Source organism: Daphnia pulex, chromosome 5 (genome assembly GCF_021134715.1).
Source record: "Daphnia pulex isolate KAP4 chromosome 5, ASM2113471v1".
In the NCBI taxonomy this organism is placed as follows: Eukaryota; Metazoa; Arthropoda; class Branchiopoda; order Diplostraca; family Daphniidae; genus Daphnia; species Daphnia pulex.
Genome location: NC_060021.1, coordinates 7,424,661 through 7,447,719, shown reverse-complemented (window position 1 = coordinate 7,447,719; position 23,059 = coordinate 7,424,661). Strand labels below are relative to the sequence as shown.

The window sequence follows — 23,059 nt, the reverse complement described above, 5'->3', positions numbered from 1 at the left end:
ATTAAAAAAAAAAGTTAAATTTGTTATTTTCAGTTTCTGCGGGAGGAAACAAACAGATCAAGCTTAGATTGCAGAGCTTGTAATTCATTGTCCTTAATGGCCTGCTGAATACTTTTAAAGAAGTTGATGTAGTGATGAAGATTGTGCCTGTAAAAAGAAAAAAAAAATAATGATGTCGAACGAGGCAATGAAAGCAGCTATAGTAATCAGTACATCATTATCAGGATAGGCCCTTGAAGTTCACCCGTTGCGGTCAAATGGTGAACGTAACTTCGCGAATACTTGCGGCAGCTATAGCAAGAGCAGCCTTCTAATAAAGGTCTGGTGTCACTGAAGTATCTAGTGATTATTATGTTAATTACAATTAGGTATGTGAAAATCGAGAAATTTAGAAGCAATCGGCTTACATTTTGTCTTTGAGATTTATTTCGTAGACTCGATCCACTGATTCGTCATTGCTGTTATCATCTGCAAGTTTGGCAACTTTTTGGTCCGTTGCAACTACTGCTGGGGCTTTCACGCTTGGCAATGTTTCAGTAACAGGAGCGTTTCTGTTAATTAAATAATTACTGCATGAATATCGAAAAACGTAGTGATTATTACTCTTTGGACAGTGAATTAGGAAAAACCAGCGCACCCCCTCGTTCTGCAACTAGCCACGGAAACGTTGCATCAAAAATATCAATGCCTGTTTTAAAGATTAAGACTTATTAAGAACTTTGGCGAGATTCGAAGATTTTAAATCCTTACCCTTAGATACGAGTTTCAGTAGCACGATAGGTGTAATGGGTCCATGAAATGCTCGAGGTAGATTTTCCGGAAGTGAACCCTGTAATTAAAACCCCAAAAAATGTTTTATACAATCTGAATGTGTTCCACGGCTCTCTAGTGTCTGCCAAGACAAGAATGATTGATAACGTACCAAAGTTTCCGTTAAAACTGGCTCCACGTCTTCCCAGAGTAAATTCGTGGCAGATTCTCCGTTTGTGTGGAATCCTTCGATAACATAACCAGCAGCACCAAAACCTTTTAATTCGTTTATACAGCGCAATCTTTCTTTAATATTGTATCCCCCAGTTATACAAGCTAACATGGGAGTGTCTTTTAAAACCTGGGGAGTGTAGAAAAAAAAAAAACTGAAAATGTAAATTTACTGTTTTTGAAAAAGAAACACATGTTACATACATCAGACTTTTCTTTCAGGTCAGCACAAATACCAGCAAACTTGACAGTAACATCAACAGACTTTCTAACCCTTTTAGCTGAACTGCTTTGAGTTGTATCTCCATCAACTATCGCTTGAAACATGTCTGGTTTCAATGCTTCAATGCAAGATATGTAAGTCTGGGGGTCAATCAGTTTCCTTCCACCTCTTGTCCTATAAAAATATAAGATAGTATATCAGTAGCCAAAGCCAAAGAGTGCTCTAAATTAAAAAATTGGCATCACAATTGTTGAGGTGGATAGGAACAGAGTAAAAAAAAAGTTATCCAGCATTTACCACAGAGAAATGGAATTCTTTTCATGGTAGCCCTCAGGTGTTGTAGTGCCAGAATCTTGCACAGACACATAATTTAAATATTCCTAAAAAGAAAGATTATATAATTCTTGTTTCACTTTCAGGACAAAGTAGTCAAGATGCGATCATCCACATGACAAGATCAACAACCTTTAAACCTGCAAACTCAGCTATTCCTTTTCCGAATGCTTTCACATTTTTTGTGTGATCAACAAGCGTAACCAGAGGCATCTGAAGCATGTGGTGCCCAGTTGAAACCATTTGTAAGAGATCATAGCTCAAATGTGGAACAGAAGCACCCTATGGTTAAAAAGATAATGACAGAATCACGTTAAAAATGCAACAACATTTGATCGTAGGTAGAAAGATAATCATACACGAGTGTGTAGCAAAAGTAATGGGGTTTCGAATACAGCCTCTGGGATTCGAGCAAATTCCGTTAACGAGCCTAGTCTGGCACTGGATTCGGCCACCAAAGATACAGCAAATTTCATATTATTATACAAATCAGTTGCACTGTCACGCAAAAAACCTCTTCGAAACCAAATTATTTCACGTGAGTCTCAAACACTGAACGACCTGTCGTAGCAGACGACAATTTTGTTGATTTGGATGAATACAATCGGCAGCGATGTCGTCGGCGCCAAATTCGATTGTCAGCATGACATTAGATCAATAAATCGCTTTTGGTATGAATAATAGACGACAAAAGATCAATGAATGACTCGTATGATGGTAAGAAAAAGATGCAATTCACGGTCAAGCGAGAAATTTTGGATTTAGACGTAGTATCTTCAATGAAAGAGAAGTTATGCGGTCGTCTGGCCTGTAGCGATAAATCTTTGAGTCGAACAGCCGCAAAGCTCCGACGATTTCCCGTAGTGAAACCTGGCACAACATGCCAAACCAATCGCCGGTGATAAGTAATTATCGAGTGAAAATCTCGCCCCATTTTTTCTTTTCACTTTGGTCGATCGGCCAGCCGAATTCGATTCCAGGAAAAGTCGCCCATCGGCGCTCATCGAAAGCTTTTCTCGACAAATAAGCGGAAGCCAAGAAAACTAACAAAAATATACTCTTCTTTGAACTGCTTCGTTGGCCGAAGATACAACAACAACTAGATACATCTTAATCATTTGCCCAGGAAAAAGCAAACAATCACCTGCAAAACAATCCGGTTTTTTTGTTTTTGTTTCATTTCGCCGATCTACCCATTGACCCATTATTATCTACATATGTAAACTAATCACATGCACGAAAACAACACAAAAGTCGGAATACATTTTTTTCCCCGGAAAAAAAACCAAAAATTAAAATTGATCGGAAAACGAATGTTTCATGTATTTAGATCACGGCCTATTTTCCCGTCAATTTATGACATGTCATCTGACAGTATATAGCGGCGCTCATTCACAGTTGTCTGTCCGGTTCGTTTTTGCCTCCCGGCAGAAGGTCTGCCCCGATGTCTTTCTCTTTCTCTTCTCTTTTAAAAAAAAAAGCCATTTTCTCATTTCTATCTAAGGGTATTTCGCCAACTCCCGAAGAAGAAGAACAGGAACAACAACAGCGTCTAGGACCTGTTCCTTTTGACTACAGGTCGAGTCCAAGTATAGCCCTACTTATCGAATAACTTGAGCAGCTCGCACGCTCAAATGTTTTTTCTTCTTCTTTCTTATATTGCTGACACGACACGACTGGCAGGCTCGTTATTATACGCATGCACAATAAACTGACAGCAGCCATAAGAAATGCCTTCGTCTTTTGTTGTAAACAAATAAAAAGAAGAAGAAGAAGCGCGGGGAAACAACGAAAAAATCGTTCATTTGAAAGCTAAACTTATTAGGAATAAAAAAAACGGGATGAAAGGCTAAACGCCGACGCAAACACTAATATTACAAAACGCCAGGCAATAAGATATAGTATATAGTAGTAGTTTTATAGCTGAAATAATATGCCATCCCTCAGAATTTTTATATTTCTTTCATTTTTAGTGAAACAGTTGGCGAGCGCGATGAGGAGCTAGCGAACAAAAACCCCACGTTGTTTTCATTTCTTGTTTTAGTTGCCATATTTCTTTTGGGTTTTTTGTTTCTTCTTTTTCTGACTTCCAACAGTCAGCAAGACAAATTGAAACGATTGTTGACGAGAAAGTTCGCGGGAGCGGGAGCGGGGGGTGGTTGGCTTTTCTTCGTTCAACGCGTTTTATTGAAAGTCGCTCTCACGGATATGCGCGGTCGATTAGAATATGGAAATTCCCGGTGGCAGGAGGAGGCAGGAGAATCCACATTGATGTGAGATCATCATTCACGAAGGAAACGCTCCACATATCAGACACGAAATAATACAAAAGAAAAACCAACGCACAATCTGTTATATGTATACACGGCCATCATCTCTCTATCTACCCCGACAGAAAAATAATAAAAACCGCTACACAAGAGAGAAATTTGAATGTGGTAATTGAAAAAAAGAAAAAGAAAAACAGATGAAAAGATAACAGACGGACGGAAGTTGCATTACTTTTTTTTCCGAGGGAGGTGGTGGGTGATGGATCGCGTCGTCTACACGCGGATGATTATTCCAGAAATATTTCAACCGTCTCCGCGATTGGGTTTTCCTACATCTGTGCATCTTTTTCTACACGCGTGTTGTTTTGTAAGAAAGGCAAAAAAAAAAAAAAAAAAATCCCCAATTTTTCTTTGTGTTTAGCGTGAAATGGTGGACCATATTTCTATATAATATCTGGTGGTGGTGGTGGTGGTGGTGGTGGGTGTGCGACGACGATTCGACATAGCGCCATAGTCGGTGATCCGGCCGCGGTCTGGGAAATAAAGGAGGAATCGAGGGCGTGTGTTATTATTATTATTACATGTGGGACCGGTTGGTATATAGTGGAGGTGAGCTGTAACCACTGCAATATAATCTCCCCTATGCCCCGAAACACACCAAGTGAGAGAAAACAACACACACATAGGCATTTATAAATATAGCAGATGAGAGACCGCATTCGATTCGCACTACTACCGGCCGTATAATCAATTCAGTTTCCCACATCGGCCGGCCACTGTACAGTATTTTTTTGTTTTTTCGTTCACGCCCTTAAGGCAGCGAAGCTACTACTATCCTGTACAGTATGTATGTATACACATCTATACGAAGCAATCTCCGCTTTCTACGTTGACCTTTGCACAGCAATTGCCGGCAACTGCCAAGTTCATCAAGTCTTGGCGATGAGTATTTGAAATTCCATAGTCGTATCGATTATTTGCGGTGGTTGCGATTGGTGTAGATACAAATCCAACAGGTGGCCAGGTTATACAGACAGTCATCTCGTCGTCGACAAAGATCTCCCGTGTCGTCCGGGCGCGGACACACATAAAAGAGCGTCGAAATGGTCGAGGATATCACACAAGAGTTTGAGACTAGCTGGGCTCCGCACACAGCAGTCGCAGTGGCAATTTGGTCATCGAGGAGAAACGAGTGAGAGAGAGAAAGAAAGAAAAAGAAAGGGGAGAAAGAGAAAGAAAATAAGAAAGAAGGAGGTGCAGACTGCAGACGGGAGAGTTCGTGTGTAGCAGCAGAGCTGCTCCCTGCTGATTCCAACTGTGCCAGTCGTTCTGTCAGTGCCGGACGGGCAGGAAGCAAAAACCCCACAGTCTCTTTTGATTTTCTCTTGCTCGTTTTTTCTTCTTATCCTTGATTGCTGCACTGAACAATTCGAAAATTCCAGGGAATAAGAACAAGCTGACTCTCTCGTCCGTTATTCATTTCCACCCCCCAAAAGTGCATTCAACTCAACAGTTTCTCAGTTTGACCAGTCAACAACAACCCCCCAAAAAAGCTCTTGTCGAAAATGATGGAAGGAGATTTGAAACTGGCCCAGGCCCTGGCCCGAATCAGTACCAACAATTCGAGGAGTAACAGTCCGGCCCGAACTGGCAGTCCCAACCCGGGAGCGGACGGCGGCGGGACGGCGGCGACCGACGACGCCATGAAAACGCATGCGTCCATGGTCCTGGAAAAGATCCAAGGCTTCAGGTGAGTGAGTAGTAAATATATTCCATTACACCTGGACAAAACTGTTGAACAAAAATTCCCCTGCCCGTTTCGGTGTCGATGGGCGAAGAGGTTGTCAAAGTTTCTCCTCGGCTCCATTCCAAATCGGGTGCCGGGACACACTGTGCAAACAGCACACACGAGAGAGGCTAGCTTGGTCGGTCGTCATGATTCACGCGCACTTTTCCCTATAGATAGCGGCTGCTGGCTGTTTCACTCTCTCGACTCACGCGCACGTATGAATGAAGCAATCGCTAACCTCATTCGCCAAAAAGATTTATACCGAAAGATTCCCGTGCCGTGAGTCTCGTCTAAGTAGATAATCATTCAATTTGCGGGTATACACCAACCCGTCCCCTCCAACCAAAACACACAGCAACGGTCGCTGGCGTTCGCAACCTCTTGTTGCCTATTCGCTGCGGAGGGGGGGTTGTTGTGTGTTGTCTTGGGGGGGATAACAACAACAACCACCAGCCAGAGTCAAGTACTATATATCTCGACTTTATTACAGCATGTGCACGCCAGATCGTGACAAAGATGGCGTGCTGTTCCGGTGGAGAAAAATCCCGACACAGTAGACGCGCCCTGGCACGTCTTTTTGCCCGTAGTTATATTAGAGTATTAGACGTACACACATTTACGTTACGACTCCTCCCTTCTCTACCGACAAGTTGGGGGCTCCCATTAACCTCAATCCGACCTCATAGTCTGCGGCCGCCGTCCGGGAAACACAAAAAAAAAAAAAAAATAAGAAAATGTTTTTTTTCGGTTGGCGCTCATTTTCAATTGACTTAACCTCCCGTTGCGATCATCTCGTTCCTACACCCAGCGGGGGTGTTGAACACACTGAGCTCATAGGAAAAATCTCCAGAAAAAAAAAAAAAATTATTTAGGAGCTCGGGAAGATGTTTGGCCGCGCCGTGAGGAGGCCACCACCACGTCAATTGCTCCGTTTTTTGTTTTCTTCTTTTTCGGGAAACTGAAACGCGCGTTCAGTAAAGCGTTAATGATCTATTCCCGGTTCGAGTCGGATACATAGCCCGCAGCTGCTGCTCCTTTTATCCCGAGAGAGAGAGAGTCCGACTCGATTGGCGTCTAATATCAAAGGCCCCTAGTAAAAAGGAGGCAGACAACCGACAACTTCTACCATCATAAGGGATCGTGAATCGTGTGCACGCCGACCTTGTTTGACTTTGAATGGTGGGGAGTATTGCAGTCGATTAGATGAGCAGCTCACGAAGTCGTTACGAGATCAGACAATCGATACGGGAAAAATAAAAAAAAAATATGAAAAGCCCCGAGGGGTTTTTGGGTGAACAATGAGGACAAAGAGCAAACGAGAGAGAACTACTCATATGCGTCCCTCAGATGCTGCGGTCGATATATAACGCGGCGCAGAGGAGGGGATTGAACTGTCAACAGTTTTTCACGATGATAATGAAGAAGGAAATCTCTCATCGTGAATATAGGCGGTCGGAAAACATAATGGTCGCCGCCATTTGCCACGGATCCTCCTTCTTCTTCTATTGAAGAAAAAAAAAACAAGTCAAACAAGAGCCCGGATAAGTATGGGAGGCTCCACTTCTACACACAACTCTTCCAGATGCAAATATACATGTAGACGAAAGCTTTTTCTTTCTTCAAGGCGGACGAGAAGCCGGTCTCTACACGTTGATTCTTCTTCTTATTATTATTTTCACAATAGAAAGCTCAGACTAGCGTCGAATCGGGGACAAGCCAACCACTAATCATTTCTATACTACTCCTAGTTTTGCATATATCTCCTCTCCCTGCTGGCCGTTTTCATTTCTCTCGCAGACGTTCATTTCGGCGATGGCCAGACGAGTGTGCGTTTGATTCTAACGTCCGTGTCAACGCGGTTGCCCAGCATCTGCCGCCGCTACAAAGTCACGTCGCTCGTATCCTCCCGTAAATGTAGGTCTCTCTTCATAACCGTCTCAGTTGATGGCTGCTGCTGCTATACCATCAATTATCACGACGGTCGACGGCCGTCAGCACGAAAGAATTACAAAAATATCAAATAAAAGAGCGGCGCTTCTTCTTTCCTGTATCGGTCGTTATCCATTAGCCGTCATCAAAGTCAATCTATCTTGAGCGCGCAACACACATTTTCTTTTTTTATTATTATTATTATTATTTGGGCGAGAAAACGAGTTCCCGTTGAACGTATACGGCATCAGCATTCCGGCGTGATTTTCAAACATTTGCATTCGAACACTCCATCAAGAGCATATACAGAACAGACTATACTTTCACCTCCGCAACGGCAGACACACACGCAGAGATTAAGTCGGCAAGATTAAGATATCAAAAAGGAGGGACTGCCATGGGAAAAGAAAAAAATAGACGATTGAGACACACGACGACGATGGAAATAATTTAGAGGAGAGAGAAAAAAGGTGCTGGACGCTTGGAATAGAATGAAAAAAAGATTTCTAATTTCTTTTTCTTCCTATTCGTCGGTGGGCGAAAGCAAAACAAGAATTGGAACACAGTTCCAAGTTTCCTTCTATATACCCATTTTGACGGCATTTTATTTATTTTTTTTTTTTACCTGGTGGGAGGTGTAATTGTGTTTTCAAAATCGCTGGGTCAGTCCCCAATAATAATCGACGCTGCGCTATTATCACGTCAAATACTGTATATATAAATACCAGATTGGCGCTTTTCTTATTTCTTTTTTCTCATTCGGACTGTTTCAACTCTCCGAGGCAGATTTAGATTTACCAGCGACAAACAATAGAAAACTCGTTATATAACCATCATTCATCTTTTGCGGTTTCTCAGCCCACGTAATATTGTTCATTCCCGTTTTTTTTATCCCTTCTATTTATTTTCTGTAGTATTGCGCAACTCGCTTCTGGGTTTTATTTTAATGAATCAAGAACTAAGCGCCATCTATTGAATTCTTTAACAAAAATTTTAAATCGAAATTAATTTGACCGCTAGATGACTTCAACGATCAATTCCAGTATTATCCGGAATCAAAGTGCTAGCGGCTTCGCTGGCGGAAGTCAAATTATTTTTAGCGATCAATAAAAATGGCAATTATTCGAGCGGAATGAAATCAATCAGCGTGAAAACAATAAAACGCGCACACACACACACACAAAATTGTTTAACTTTTTTTTTTGCATCGACAAGGTTAAAGCGATTGGCCTTGCATTGGGGTTTTATTTTTCTTCCGGAAAAAGGCCTGACTTGTCAAAAAGGAAGTAATTTTCCAACCTTTAGAAAAGAAAAAGAAAAGAAACCTACGCACAAGCCCAAACGTCAAGATGACGATCACACTTGGCACAACAGAGGAACGCAAATAATGTTGGAGGGCTTTGTGTCGACCTTCTGTAGCCAGTCAATCCATTTTGATTCGGCGCAGTCAACTGGAAACGAAACCCCTCCAAAAGAATTCCGGACACATAATAAAAAAACATAGAGGAAAAATGGAAGCTGTCAGGAAGGTTCAGCCTCAAGATTTATTGTCGGGTTGCCACAACATTTGCGATTGCGTAGTCGAGGCTCTACAGAGGAAAGAACAGCGGACGATCCAATCATGCGAGTTGCAAGCGCGGTGAGTCAGACACAATTTTCTGTTATTACCATATTATACAGCGAGAAGGATACAGCACAGTGTGTTGTATACATAACATATACATTATACAACACACACACAGATAGATGAAAAAAGGAAACAGACGGCATTGTACGAAGGTCAGAGAAAACCAGCCACACATTGTGTGTGTGTGTGTGATGGCAACTATTTCCAACAAGCGAAATTGCTGCAACCGATAAAAATGTGTGTGGGGGGGAAAACAACCGAATTTTTACGGCGAATTTGTTTTTTCTTTTTTCCTCAATTTGGGTTTTGGGTATGAGATTACAGAGAGAGCCAATTAAAAATCGAATTGCTCCACTTGGTTGAAATAAAAACGGAAGATGTGCCGTCAATGCCAAGGGCTTATGGGAGCTGTACAACGAAATATCAGTTCTAAACTGATAACGACAAGTTTGTTATTTTTATGTAACTCTGATGATAATAGTGTACATGGCAATTCTCGGCCGACAGTCTTTCAAAGCGGTTCGGACAGTTCAGGACTTTCATTTTCTCTCTCGCGGGATCATCGTTGGGCGAATGAGAAAAACAAGTTCTATCAAATCAGACTTGATCAAAATTGTGTGCTACAACTAACATTCCGAGGGGGCAATTCCACAGAAACATTTCCTCTTGGGCGTCCTCGTGAGTGTATCTTGTTTTCGGGTCTCTTTTTGATTTTATTGTAATGAAAGGGGAGAAAGAAGAATACATGCAACATTAGCTCAAGGGGAAATCAAAAGCTTTTGTTTAGTACCGTATAAAGCCTGAAAAAGGTGTATGGACAGACCTGAGAGATAGAGAGAGAGAGGAGGCCACCAATGCTAGGTGTGTTTTAACTTTTCCCTTTTTTCTTATTCATTTCGCCTGGACAAAAAAACAAACTCTCTCTGTTTTGTGCGCGCGGTTGGTCACAGTCGGCTCCAGTGTCTTGTTTTGATTGGAAAGCTCCCGCAGCTCCCTGGAACGACCCTTTTGCCTGTGTGTTCTCCACTCCACTGTGTCAACCGACATTCTTTGATTGTTTCCCTACAACCACCCCCCTCCGTCACATTCAGAGAATTCTTTTATATACGTCGTTTCTGTGAGCCTCAGGAAAATTTCTAATCGACGAGAGAATAATATTACGAGAGACAAATCAAGTGGCCGCCCGCAACGGACAATTCAGTCACAGACTCGACGTCCACTGCGCAAGAACCCGACCGCCCGTCCCGTCGAATCTTGTCTGTCTGTCGTGCGTTGCGCTAGTTAGTGCGTGAACTTTTGATTGATTTTTGTGGCTTTCCGATAAATAGTCACGTCCCACTTGGCTTACGATGATGGTGAGGTGCGACTCTAATTCGTCCGAATCTGTCACGCATCAGACTCACGCTGACGGCGGTCACTTTGCTGGCGGCTGGAAATCATCGGCTTCGTCTGCTATTTTAAATAATCAAGTGACGTCTCCCGGCGTCACACATTCGATGATGATCACCGATGCAATCCCCACGACGACGACTGGAATTTGGCCGCTGGACTTGGAAGGTCATACCCGTAACATTCGACCAGACTCTGAGCAATTCTCCCGCTCAAGATCGGGAACTTGGCCGTAAGTCATTTGACTTTCGAACTCTTTCAAGAATTATAAAAACAAAAAAACAAGAGAGACTTTCCTTTTTTCCGAGAAGTTTTTTGCCATCCCTCACAGCGAAAATTTTCAAAAGAAAAAGGAAAAGAAAAAAGAGTTTCTTTCTCTTTGAAATATAAAATAAAAGGGTTTTCAATGACGTCACAGCGACAGCTGACAGGGCGCATGACTTGCTCTTTAGCAGCTACCCGCTGTCAGTGTCAGACGAGAATATTTTTATTGCCGACGTATTTCGTTTTTTTGATTTTTTTGTTTTAAAAAATTGCCAATTCTTTTGTACATGGCAGCCTTCTTGTCGTTTTTATTCGACGTTATCTTTCAACGTACAAACATTTCCGAACGTCTTTCGCATTTTGATTAGCAGCTGATTGTTGTGCACAGTCTTAATATGAAGTCAAGGTCGATGTGCAATGAAAAGTGCACGACTCTATAGCCTTGTAGGGGATTGGAGAAGTGATCGAGCCGGGATTCTGATTTAATAAAGCACTTGGCTCTATCACCGTTTAAAAAGAGGTTCAAAACGTTACGCAATGGACTGTCATAAAAAAGCAATCTCTCCCAGTAATGTGGATCAGGTGGACAATGTGTCACTTGAGTTTTCCAACGGTCTCAGACTTGGTGATGAGGAAGGTGCCTGTCTGCACGATGCCACTCACCAGTGCAGGTGCAAAGATGACAAGTGAGTACAGTACAGATTCTATTGATACGACCCAGAAAATGATTTGGTTAAATGATTGGATTCCTTTGATTTTAATTTTTATGCGTCTGTCTTGTGGTTTGCTTGAGGGCAGCAGCTTGAGGGGGAGGAGGTTTTGTCCTAGCTGGAAAGCACAGCTGAGGGCAACTCATAGCCTGAAGGGGACCTTTTTGACTCGGTGACACAGCAAATTCCCAACCACAAATTTTATGGATCACTTACTGTAATGCTTCTTTTTTTTTCCCTGGGATATCCAATCAGAGTTCGAGTGCCAGATTGAAAGGAATGTGCAGTACAGTACACCTGAACTCGAGTGAACTTGGGAGTCATGTTTAGCTTGAGGACATCAAATTAGGTTGACTGCTATCTATCTATAGGCACTGCCGACCCAATATGAAACCCAGGTATTTCCTTTCAATCCGTTCATCGTACGAGGCCGTGACCGAAACGAATGAAAAGTCACGCCAATGGAAGGAGGAGCAGGGAAATTCCAGGGGGGGGGGGGGGGGAGTTCAAGCGTCGCGTTCAACTGAGGCCTCGTCCAGTCACTTGGCGCCCACCAGTCGCAACGGTGAGGACGTGTGAATTTTGTGGCCAACTGTCAACAACAGCGAAACGACAATTTTTTTGAAAATTCCAAAGTCCAGTCGTCAATGTTCTGCGATATTTTAGAAAACTAATTTGGGGCAAGAGAAAGTGACAACTCGAGAAACTAAAGTGAACCACTTAACACTTGCGTGAACGATATAAAAGATCCTCGAGGTGAACTTGAACGCAAAAACAAAAAAAGAAGCCCAAAATGGCCGAAAAGAGTAAACAGCATCTGAATGGCAAAGTAATGGGGGATCATCCACTTCAGAAATCGGCGGTGGAGGCCATCAAACGCGAAGCTGTTAGGTTGTTGCTATGATTTCTACTTAACTTTATCTGTAAAAAAATTTGAATTTGAAATGTGGGTTTTTTAAGAGAGAGAAAGAGAATGTGTGTGTGTTTGTTTGGCAAACCCAACGGCACTATCTTTGCGCGGATTGTTTACTATTTGTTTCGTACCTCGAAGGATTTCTCTCTCTCGTGCACTCCAAGGTCGCAACAACAGGCATCTTGAGCGAGAGAAGATTTTCGGCGATTGTTTTGATGGTGGTTTTTTTTTTCTCGATTGCGCAGTCCGTCCGAACGGACCGTGACACCATAAAACCGCGAATCGAAATGTGCACCACGCCGAAACAAAAAATCAAATATGTGTGACTGACCTGTTTATTTATCTTCTGTTTTGTTTTTTTTTCTTCTTTTTCGGTATTTGATCCATCGATCCAACAGGAGGACGCGATCGCTGAACGCACCCAGTCCCATCCAGCAGTTCGGACCCTGCGGCAGGATCATGAAGAATTCCGCCATGGTCATGTAAGTTTTGAATTTGTTTTTCCTGAATCAAAAATGAATGCAGTTAGTTAGTTATATAGTCCCAACATAGTTTCCACATCTGTGTTTGGAATGTTAACGAACAAAAGAAGGAGTAGGGATAATGAAATTTATGTAACACAATCGACAGCTTTCACCTCGCCGTGAAAGAAAAGAAGAAATGAATAATTATTTGACTCAGAGTCGTAACGGGAAGAGAATGTGGGGGGGCAGATTGGGTCAGCAGAGTCGTAACGCGAATCGTTCGTATGTATAGAATAGAAACATAACTAATGGTTAAAAAAAAGAAGAAAGGGAATTTTGGGTTTTATTCGTTTTCAAGGACAGTTTTCATAGATTTCACTCGACGTTTCTTTCGTCAGCCAGACCCACACGTTGATGTTGTTTGGTTGTAAATTAGCGATGACCAAGACGCAAAAGTGGGAAAAAAAAAGAAAAAAAAAACTTTCGCCGGAGCCCAGCGCCGGACCCAGACCTTGAACTTCGCCTACACTGGCGCTGGAGCGCGTACGGTAACGGGGTGTGCGCTTAGTTTTCATTTCGTGTGTTAGTTCGGGTTTTTTATTCTTTTTTTCTTTTGGGTGTATATATTTATGAGCGGCTAACTAAGTAGTAACAAGTCACCACTATCAGCTAGACCAGCAGCGGTGTGGTTAAAAAATATCGGCCCACTTTTACCTCTACAAGATTTCTCCTCCCGCGGGTATAACATTGACAGCCTTTCGTGTCGCACTCATTCACCTATGATGGATTCCATTGTTTGGCTTGTTGTTTTTTATTTATTTTTTTATTTACAACCTTTCAAAGGAGACTTACTAATCCTACAGGTGAATGAGACGGAAAGGTTTTTTCCCGTTACTCTACTCTAATCATCGAGTGTGAAAGAGAGTTACTGCGTCAGAAGCTCCTGGAAGGTGAAAGTGTCGTTATTTTAGACGCCAGAAATATTCGAACGAATTAAAGAGGGCGGATTATTTCGAGTAGCCAGGAGAAAAAACAAGAAACAAAAACTTCAAAATTGTACGGGTACCCCACAAAGCGCTGCGCGTTCTCATTCATCCAAAAAAACCAACCGCCCGCCCGCCCGCCGCCGCCACCCCACCGCTAGTATTTTCCTTTTTGTGTGTGTGGCGGTGGTGGGGCGTTGTCAGGGACGGTAAGAGCACTTTTGGCCGGCCCACCGTTAAGGACTGTGACTGACTTGCAAGTGGAATTGAGAGAGCGCTGGGCGAGCAGCAGATAGAGGAGAGGATAGTATAGGTGGATTGTACATAAGACGTTCGTGTTGAGTTGTTTGTGTCCGGCGTGTTTGCTCACGGCTCGTCAAAGGCACACGCACAGCGCCGTTAGCTCTCGAAATGAAGATCGAGACAAGTCCCAATCAGAGAATTACCTGGTAACATTTAAAACAAAAAAGCGACGCTATTGTTTTCTTGTCTTTTGGCTTTTTTACTGATGGATTAATTCTATTAATTCTTTTTTCTATTTTAATTTTCAACAAATAGGACGATTCAAGATCCAGCCAGTCAGCGCTTAACTTGGTACAAGCCTCCGTTGACTGTGTTGGTCATCAAAAAAGTTCGCGACGCCACCGTTTTGTCTCCGTTCGTGCAACTAGTCAAATGGCTGATTACGGTAAGTCTTTTTTCCTTCAATTCCGTTTGTCTCTATTCAAATCGAAATTCACGGATTGGTTTTTTTTATTTCACAGGAGAAACGGATGGTGGTGTTTGTGGAGCACTCGGTGCTGGACGACCCGCTGCTCAGCAACCAACCGGGTTTCAACATGACGCGTGACAAGCTCATGCCGTTCCGCGAGGGCAAGGATGATCTCACCGACAAAATCGACTTTATCGTCTGTCTGGGAGGCGATGGCACTCTGCTCTACGCTAGCTCTCTATTCCAGGTAACGAAATACCTCCCCAACAACAACAACAACACCAACAACAACACGAAAGCATTTCTCTCTTTCCTTGTTGAATGTCAAGGCGATAAAAAATGTCCTCATTACAATTTCATAATGGACGCAATTGAATTTAGCAATCGGTGCCTCCGGTGATGGCCTTCCACCTGGGAAGTTTGGGCTTCCTGACGCCCTTCGAATTCGTCAATTTTGAGGAACAGATGATTAACGTACTAGAAGGTAATTTTTAATTCACTTTTAATGGCTAAATAATTCGATTCTGGCCAGTTTGAAAGTAACCAACCAAATGTGTGTCGTTGTTTTTTTTCCCCTTTTTCCAGGTAATGCGGCGTTGACGCTGCGGAGCCGATTGCGCTGCATCATTCTGCGCAAAGATGAGGCGACGGGCAAACCCACCAAAGCGCCTACCAGTCTCCTCGTTCTCAACGAGGTGGTCATTGACCGTGGGCCGTCTCCTTACCTATCCAACATCGACCTCTACCTCGACGGCAAACACATCACCTCCGTCCAGGGAGATGGTACGTGTCGAGAGTAACTTAAAGCGATCCTGACCACCACCTATTTTCTTCCCAAAAAAATAGATGAAATAGATAAGACAGATGGGCTGCATCGTTTTAACAAACAGTTTGGATAGTGTGTGATGATTTCCAAATGTTGTTATCTGCGCAGTCTATAGTCGATAATTATAAGGGGCAAGCCGTGGGTGAAAGCTTCCAAACTCTTAACAGACTCACGCTCTCTTTTGTTGGGACAGGTTTGATTGTGTCGACCCCGACGGGCTCGACTGCCTACGCCGTGGCGGCCGGAGCCTCCATGATCCACCCGAGCGTGCCAGCCATTATGGTGACGCCCATTTGCCCGCATTCGCTCTCCTTCCGACCCATCGTCGTCCCGGCTGGTGTTGAACTCAAGGTATGTTGACGTTGGCGTGATTTAAACACCCAAGAAAAAAAAAACAATTCGATTCGTCATAATTAAAAGAAAACAGGAATCAGTTTTTGACTTTTGTTTTCTTATCAAATGGGAACGGAAAAACACTTTGAGGGGTGGGAGGGGTTATATATCCATACATAATTTCTTTTCACGTGTCTCTTTTTCCTCAAAACATTCCTTCACGCTATAGTGGAGAGAAAAAAGAAAAAGAAAAAGGAGGCTAAAAGTAACAGTCTCATTGAAAATGTTTTGGGGATTGAGAGTTACGGTTTCACTTGCTTGAATTTCTTTAATCACTTTCACTTGCTCTGTTTGCATTTCCCATGTCCTTAAATTATCATTTCATTGAGTAGGGGGGTAAGAATCTATTATTTAATAATTCAATGTGAAACCAAAAAACAATTACTAAAACCCAACAAAAACCTCGAAAATGTTGTGTATGTGCGGCGCGTGTATGTGTGCGTGTTATATACGTATGACAACAGATATCGGTATCTCCGGAGAGTCGCAACACGGCCTGGGTCTCCTTCGACGGACGCAGCCGCCAAGAGCTCAAGCACGGTGATAGGTGGGTTTGTCTTATCCAAACGAAAAAAAACAAAACAACTAAAAAAACAAAAGACGATCCCCCCACTTTACATAAAACAAACAACTTGTACATACAAAGAACGTACTACTACTACTCCCCCCCACTGCACACCATGATCAAACCTTAGCCCCCCCCCTATCAGTGATGAGATTGCCCTAACCCAACTAGAAAAAGCCTGGTGAAATTGTGTTCAAATTATTATCTTTATAGATTGAGAATGTTTTGACATTGACGGAACAACAAGTGTGAGCCCAGGCCGTTGCTGTTGTTGGCTAGTTGTTGTTTGTGCGCGGCGGGTTGCATGGTTATGGGTTGACGGTGTTGGCATATGCGTGTGTGTTTTTTCTCTTTTGTGCGCGTGTTGTGTGTTTCGTTTGTTTTTGTGTGGGTTGTTGCGCGTTGCGGTGCGAGGTGCGGTTCTCTCTTGGTTAGTAGTAATGAACTGTTGCTGCCTACTGCCGCAGGTGACGCTCCACCCCGATGCTCGCAACACGGCCTGGGTCTCATTCGACGGGAGACATCACCAAGAGTTGAATGTCGGAGATAGGTTTGTGCAATAACCCATCACTTATATCTCTCTCTCGCTTTTGCTTCACCCATTTTCGAACCTTCGACTCTTTTCAACCCGACCTCAACTCGACACACGACCAAAAAACAAAGAAAACTAGCTCAAATTGCTCGTCCGAATTTGGTTGTTTTCTTTCTAATTTGTGTTTCTCGCTTTCCCCCCTCCTAGTCTGAGGGTTACGACATCCATCTACCCGGTGCCGTCCATTTGCGCCCAGGACCAAATCACCGACTGGTTCGATTCGCTGGCTGAGTGCCTGCACTGGAACGTCCGCAAGAAGCAACGACACCTGGACGAACTTTCCGATCTGACTCGTATGTTTGACACCCTTTTTTTGATCAAAATCTAGAACGCAATAATGAAATTCGAGTTGCCGATCTGCAGGTTCTCACTCGTCGTCCAACGATACCCTCGACTCGTTGGATCGACCAGACGCGCTCGACAGTTAGAATGGGACCAATCACCGACCGCATTTATCAACATCACAAAAGGTTGATGCAACAAAAAAGAAAAAAAGAAAAATCGAAAACGGAAGATGTTATACACAACAATGCACTTTGCACCACCCGAAAATTGTCAAGGATTGCGGGGAAAAAAAGCAGAAGAGAAGAAGAGATTTTTGTTTTATTTCCTTTTTTTGGAAACGAGATCATTTTTGGGGGCTAAATTTTTTTTTTCCTGTGAGCATTTTGATCGAGTCTGATGAAGAGTTGATTTTTTCCCATCGTCGATGAAACATGTGTTTTTTTTTCTCACTTCCTTTTATATAGATTTATATTTCTCTTTGAAACAATTTCACACAAGTGTCGCAACGAAAATATCCTTTAAAGAAACAACAAGAAATATCAAAAAAGGAAAAAAAAAACGTTCGTTTTTCAAATTCTTGTACGGGACCATTCCCTCGCCCAATTCTTTCGCCCCTCTTAAGAAAATAGGAGAAAAAGAGGCTCTCTTTGCGCGTTTTTTTTTCTGGTTTTTGAAAAAAAAAAAGAAAAAAATTTCCCTGGATTTAGTAACGTTGTTGTTTTGTGTACAGGTGAACCGATATACGTCAAACCTTGCCTTAAAAAAAATAATTCAAAAAATTCAAAAAAATAACACAGACGCTGCAAACTAAAACAACAAAAAAAGGGTGGAGGAAACTATTTTTGTGTAAGATGAAACTGGCGACATTGCCACTAACGGTTAGATGAGGAAACCGTAATTTTTTTTTCACCCCGAGTTATTATAGAAAACAATTTTTTTTTATTTCCCTCTGCATAGCCCCAATTTTTTCATGCTCTTATATTTTTCAAAGTTTATTTTGGATGAACGTGCGTGAATCATGTTGGTCTTTCTCATATTATAGATTTAGTAAAAATCTGAAGTAATAATACACATACCACAGTGTTGCTCTTACATTGTTTTAAAAAAATTGTTATTTCACTTCCGGCAATTCCCAATACCCACGGACAATTTATTTGTTTTAGAAAGTTCCGATATTTTTGTTGATCGCTCGTCACACTTTGACGCCAGTTCTCGATTCTGTTTTTTTTGTGTGGAATAATCTTGAGATATTCGTGAAAAACAAATCATATCGAGGTGGGCCGGTGGGCGCTATCAACGACGTTGCGTAGCAGTTCTGACCCCCCATGAACAACCAAGCCAATAATATTGACGATTACGTAACGGTAATACGAGACTACAAAATCGAGCAAGGCTCAGATATTCTGTTAAACATGACACGACAGTTTTTAAACCTGTTAAAACTGTTGTGTCTCGATTTTCTTGGGAAATTTAATTATAAAAATGTCAATATCCCTTAGATATCGATCCAGAAAAAAAAAAAAAATGTCGAGTCTGTGACCGTGACTAACTCGTCGGAGGTGTTACCACAGCAACTGAGGTAATCGGTCGCGGTAGCCCTCCGTGAATTTCTTAAAAGCAAGATTGATTTGATTACGTGGCTTGTTACGCAACTCCCCTTGCGACAGATATCAAAACAACCGTTTCCTATTTAATCGAAAACCCTTGCTCTTAATTGATTCCCATTAAAAAAACCAAATCAGCTGTTATCTCAACCCAATTCATTAGTGAAATGTATTTTTAAAAGGCGACAACAGTGACTTTGAAAACTTTAAAAGGAAGTAAAAGTGGGTCGTTCCAAATCAAAAGAATTTTCTCGCGCCTGCGCAGAGCAGCCGCGTGATTAATTCACGATATAGATTTATTCCCGATGGGAGACAGCATTTTATTAATAATTCGTGCTGTTACCTAACATCCCCCTCCTCTTTCTTTGGTCTGTAAAGATCCCTAAAGGTGGGGGTACCGGTATTGCCAACGGCACAAAAGAGAGGGCGAACGATCGGTGATTTCCCTTTCCCTCGCTCTACACCACACGACGAATCCAGCCTCATGTGTTGTTACATAGCAGACGTAACAGCCGGATGCCAAGCCAACGATCTAAACAAACACCAGTGAGCAGCTAACCGAGCCTAGGCTTCGCTGTGTTTAAATCAGCAGCTCCAAGGCTGAGAGTCAGGTGCACAACTCCACCACTGGGCCCGGTACACCAGGAATTTGCCTGCCAATTTGACTTAAATTTCATATCGCAAATGGAACTGAATGTGTGGGTGAGTAACATTGAATCGCATTTCGTTTACAAATCAGCCTCGGTTGTGTCGTCAAGGCGAACAGAAACTCTTAAAAGTAGGAAATACCGACAGTAGACACACGACCACCATTGTTAACATTTTGTCAAAGAGACCAAGATGGAGAATCAGCAAGTCATGCATTCGAGCCAAGGCCTCTTTTTTTTTCGTTCCCATAAAAGCTTGACGTCATCACCGATCAACTGTCAAAATAGGCAACGCCGCTTTCCTTGCGCAATCAATAACCGCCAAGTTTGAATTTTTAAAGAAGGAGGAAATTTCCCACCGCAAATGAGATCGATTGCTGACAACCAAAAAGTGCGAATTGATTGTATCGCTGAATGCCCTTGGCTTGAATCTTGAAAGAATAAAAAAATAAAATAAAAATATCTCTATGAGATATACTCGAATTTACAGCAAGGGGCTTATTGACCCCGTCATTTGTGTTGATAACCTCCAAAGAGAGAAAAGCTTTGACACACTATCTGTTTCCAGATAAGCCGCACATGTCCGCCTCTGTTTCTTAATGTAATTCTCCATAGATTATTCGCGTATGTTATCGTTCAATTTCTTCTCGGAATACAACAAGGGGCTATTTGTATGATGACAGGGCACAAAACAAATATTGTCCAGCAGCTTCAATTTTCGTTTTCATTGAGGTCATTCGTTGATGGCTGGTTAAGTAATTCAGTAGTTGAAAGATGAGCTCTAAAGGCGAGAAAAAACCTCTACTTTTGGCTTTCAATCAACAAAGCCAGCGAGCTTCTTTTCGTGTAAACATTTCGAAAACAATCGAGGGTTCAATCAAAACTATACGTTAATTCATCGGTTTTTATTTTTTCATTTCCAGGAAAGCGAATACAAGGCAGTGCCGACCAGCCAACAGCCGGAGCTGACGAAAAATGGGAAAGATGAGGTGCTCACCGTATCCTCGTCGTTCTCATCGCAACCGGTGACTTACTCGTGGGAGAATATAACCGTCTTTCACGAAACTACGCCGGGCAACTGCCTCACGAGACTGTGCAAAAAATCTCCGCCCATTCAAAAGAAGATATTGGATAATGGTGAGCAAGTCATTGTCAAAATAGTCAATTTATTATCCGCAGACGTGTAACGAAGGTTGTCGTTTAATTTAGTCACGGGAATTGTCCGTCCTGGCGAGTTTCTGGCCATCATGGGAGCGAGCGGAGCTGGTAAAACCACTCTGCTCAATTGTCTGACTTTCAGAAACTCGGGCAAACTCAAAATATCGGGCGAGAGATATCTCAACGGTGCAAAAGTCAACATAGATACCCTAGCACGTATTTCCGGTTACGTCCAACAAGATGATCTCTTCATTTCAACCCTAACCGTCCAGGAACATCTTCGTTTTCAGGTCTATTTCGACTCATTAAAAGAGATAATTTAAAGTTTTTTCAAAATTTCGATTGTAATTCTAGGCATTGTTACGGATGGATAAACATTTAACGTATCAAGAACGTATGATTCGTGTAGATGAAGTCATGGGGGAACTAGGGCTTGGCAAATGTTCTAATGCCAGAATCGGTCATCCAGAAAGAGGAGTCAAAGGCATTTCGGGAGGTGAGAGGAAACGACTGGCATTCGCCTCGGAGGTATTTTTTTTTTAAGTAAAATTTGTTTTCAAATTTAAATTCTCTAACAAATGCTTTTGCGCTTTTTTTCAAAAAATTAAAAAGGTTTTGACCAATCCCTCGTTGATGTTTTGTGACGAACCCACGTCTGGTCTCGATTCTTACATGGCACAAAACATCGTTCAGGTAAATCAATTCCATGTGACTTTTGAGAAAACAAATTAAAACAAAATGTACAATGGCAGGTATTGAAAAATATTGCGTCAAAAGGCAAGACGGTGGTGTGCACGATCCACCAACCTTCATCGGAAGTGTTTGCCTTGTTCGATCGAATTCTTTTGATGGCCGAAGGAAGAACGGCCTTCCTGGGACCCGTTGGCGATGCTCTTTCTTTTTTCTCCGCCCAGGGATTGCCTTGCCCACCCAACTACAATCCTGCCGATTATTACATCCACACTCTGGCCACGATTCCTGGTCAGGAAGTGGAATCCAAAAAGAAAAGCAGGGAGATTTGTGATGCTTACAATTCGTCCGAGTCAGGAAATTTGGTCCAAGAAATGGTTATTGCCAATCGTTCAATCAAATCGTCCAGATCGCAAGAACTTGATCTCGAACCAGTAAAAATTCAGCGTTCGCCTTATAAAGCCTCGTGGTTTGCGCAGTTGAGGGCTGTCATGTGGAGATCTTTCCTGTCGATCAGAAGGGAACCGGCAGTTTTGAAAGTCAAAGCATTCCAGACTATTGTAATTGAAATTTTTCTCAATCCCCATTTGCTCCAACTACGTAACCGTCTGATTTTTGGGAATTTTTGCAGTTCATTGCAACTTTGATTGCACTCATCTTTCAAGGACAGACCCTTGAATTCCAGAATGTCCGAAACTACCAAGGAGCTCTCTTCGTGTTTCTTACCAACATGACGTTCCAGAGTGTCTTTGGAGTCATTAATGTAAGTCGACATATTTCAAAAAAAGGATAAGCTATTATGGAAAGGAATGATTCGATTCGGTTTAATGCAGGATATTACTTTGGAACTGCCCGTTTTTCTAAGAGAACACTTCAACGGAATGTATCGAACTGACGTTTACTTTCTGTGCAAGACTACGGCCGATATCCCCGTCTACATATTTTTCCCTTTCCTTTTCGTTGCCATTCCTTATTACGCCATAGGATTGAATCCCGATGTAGGAAGGTTCTTTATCGCCTGCGGTATAGTCATTCTCTTAGCCAACGTGGCCACATCTTTCGGTAAGAAAAACACTTTTGCTCTAAAGATTTCTGACGCAACATATTTTCATTTGGTGATATAGGTTACATGATCTCTTGCCTGACCAGCTCCACCCGAGTTGCACTTGCACTAGGCCCACCATTCATCATCCCGTTGCTGCTCTTTGGCGGTTTCTTTCTCCGCAATGGTTCCGTGCCCGTCTACTTCGATTGGCTTCGCTACATCTCCTGGTTCATGTACGCTAATGAAGCTCTCTCAATCAACCAGTGGAACGGAATCAGTTTCAACGACACACGCTCTCCTTGTCCCAATCACGTCTGTACGGAAGAATACATTTTGAAACAATTCGACTTCAACCCGGTAATAATACGACATTTAAATGATTACCATTTCAGGCTCGTTTTTTTTTTAATCTCGCACCTATTTTACTTTACAGGACAATTTCTATCGCAACATTGGCTGTCTCTTCGCCCTCATAGTCGGATTTCGGATCCTTGCCTTCTCAGCATTATTGAAGAAAACCTATCGCAAAAATTAGCGGTCGAATCTCGAATCTCTCGCAAGCAAATCTCGATCAAATTATCAAACCAAATCTCGTTCGTTTCATGACATCCCCCCTTGTATACCAGCAGCGAGAACATGTATACCTTCAAGTCCGTTGTTGTCATTT

General features: G+C 42.4%; 3 protein-coding genes across 14 annotated transcripts; 2 read left to right on the top strand and 1 right to left on the bottom strand.

Moving 5' to 3' along the window:
- Position 1: 1 nt before the first annotated feature.
- Positions 2–2,121, bottom strand: LOC124193446 (queuine tRNA-ribosyltransferase accessory subunit 2-like). The gene is made up of 10 exons (XM_046587256.1): positions 1,897–2,121; positions 1,670–1,819; positions 1,502–1,584; positions 1,186–1,378; positions 923–1,111; positions 751–829; positions 604–688; positions 408–551; positions 214–339; positions 2–147 (listed from the first exon to the last, which is right to left on the bottom strand). The coding sequence occupies exons 1-10, from the start codon at positions 2,011–2,013 to the stop codon at positions 30–32; spliced, it is 1,284 nt and encodes a 427-aa protein (XP_046443212.1). The 5' UTR covers positions 2,014–2,121; the 3' UTR covers positions 2–29.
- A 2,806-nt stretch (positions 2,122–4,927) lies between these two features.
- Positions 4,928–18,340, top strand: LOC124193445 (NAD kinase-like). Of its 11 annotated transcripts, none has more exons than XM_046587247.1 (10): positions 4,928–5,557; positions 12,827–12,910; positions 14,434–14,563; positions 14,640–14,834; positions 14,969–15,071; positions 15,173–15,370; positions 15,607–15,764; positions 16,839–16,921; positions 17,111–17,256; positions 17,327–18,340. In XM_046587247.1, exons 1-10 carry the CDS (start codon positions 5,373–5,375, stop codon positions 17,389–17,391), a joined length of 1,347 nt encoding a protein of 448 aa, XP_046443203.1. In that variant the 5' UTR covers positions 4,928–5,372; the 3' UTR covers positions 17,392–18,340. The 11 variants fall into 11 exon arrangements, with proteins under 11 accessions (XP_046443203.1, XP_046443202.1, XP_046443206.1 ...); XM_046587246.1 differs by lacking the exon at positions 16,839–16,921 and adding an exon at positions 16,271–16,353; XM_046587250.1 differs by lacking the exons at positions 4,928–5,557; positions 16,839–16,921 and adding exons at positions 9,022–9,164; positions 16,271–16,353.
- Positions 18,341–19,179: 839 nt separating this feature from the next.
- On the top strand, positions 19,180–23,042 carry LOC124193440 (protein white-like). 2 transcript variants are annotated; one of them, XM_046587238.1, is made up of 10 exons: positions 19,180–19,554; positions 20,423–20,636; positions 20,709–20,947; positions 21,012–21,185; positions 21,270–21,350; positions 21,410–21,907; positions 21,979–22,110; positions 22,181–22,409; positions 22,472–22,749; positions 22,826–23,042. In XM_046587238.1, the coding sequence occupies exons 1-10, from the start codon at positions 19,537–19,539 to the stop codon at positions 22,925–22,927; spliced, it is 1,965 nt and encodes a 654-aa protein (XP_046443194.1). In that variant the 5' UTR covers positions 19,180–19,536; the 3' UTR covers positions 22,928–23,042. The 2 variants fall into 2 exon arrangements, with proteins under 2 accessions (XP_046443194.1, XP_046443193.1); XM_046587237.1 differs by lacking the exon at positions 19,180–19,554 and adding an exon at positions 20,236–20,345.
- The last annotated feature ends 17 nt before the right edge of the window (positions 23,043–23,059 follow it).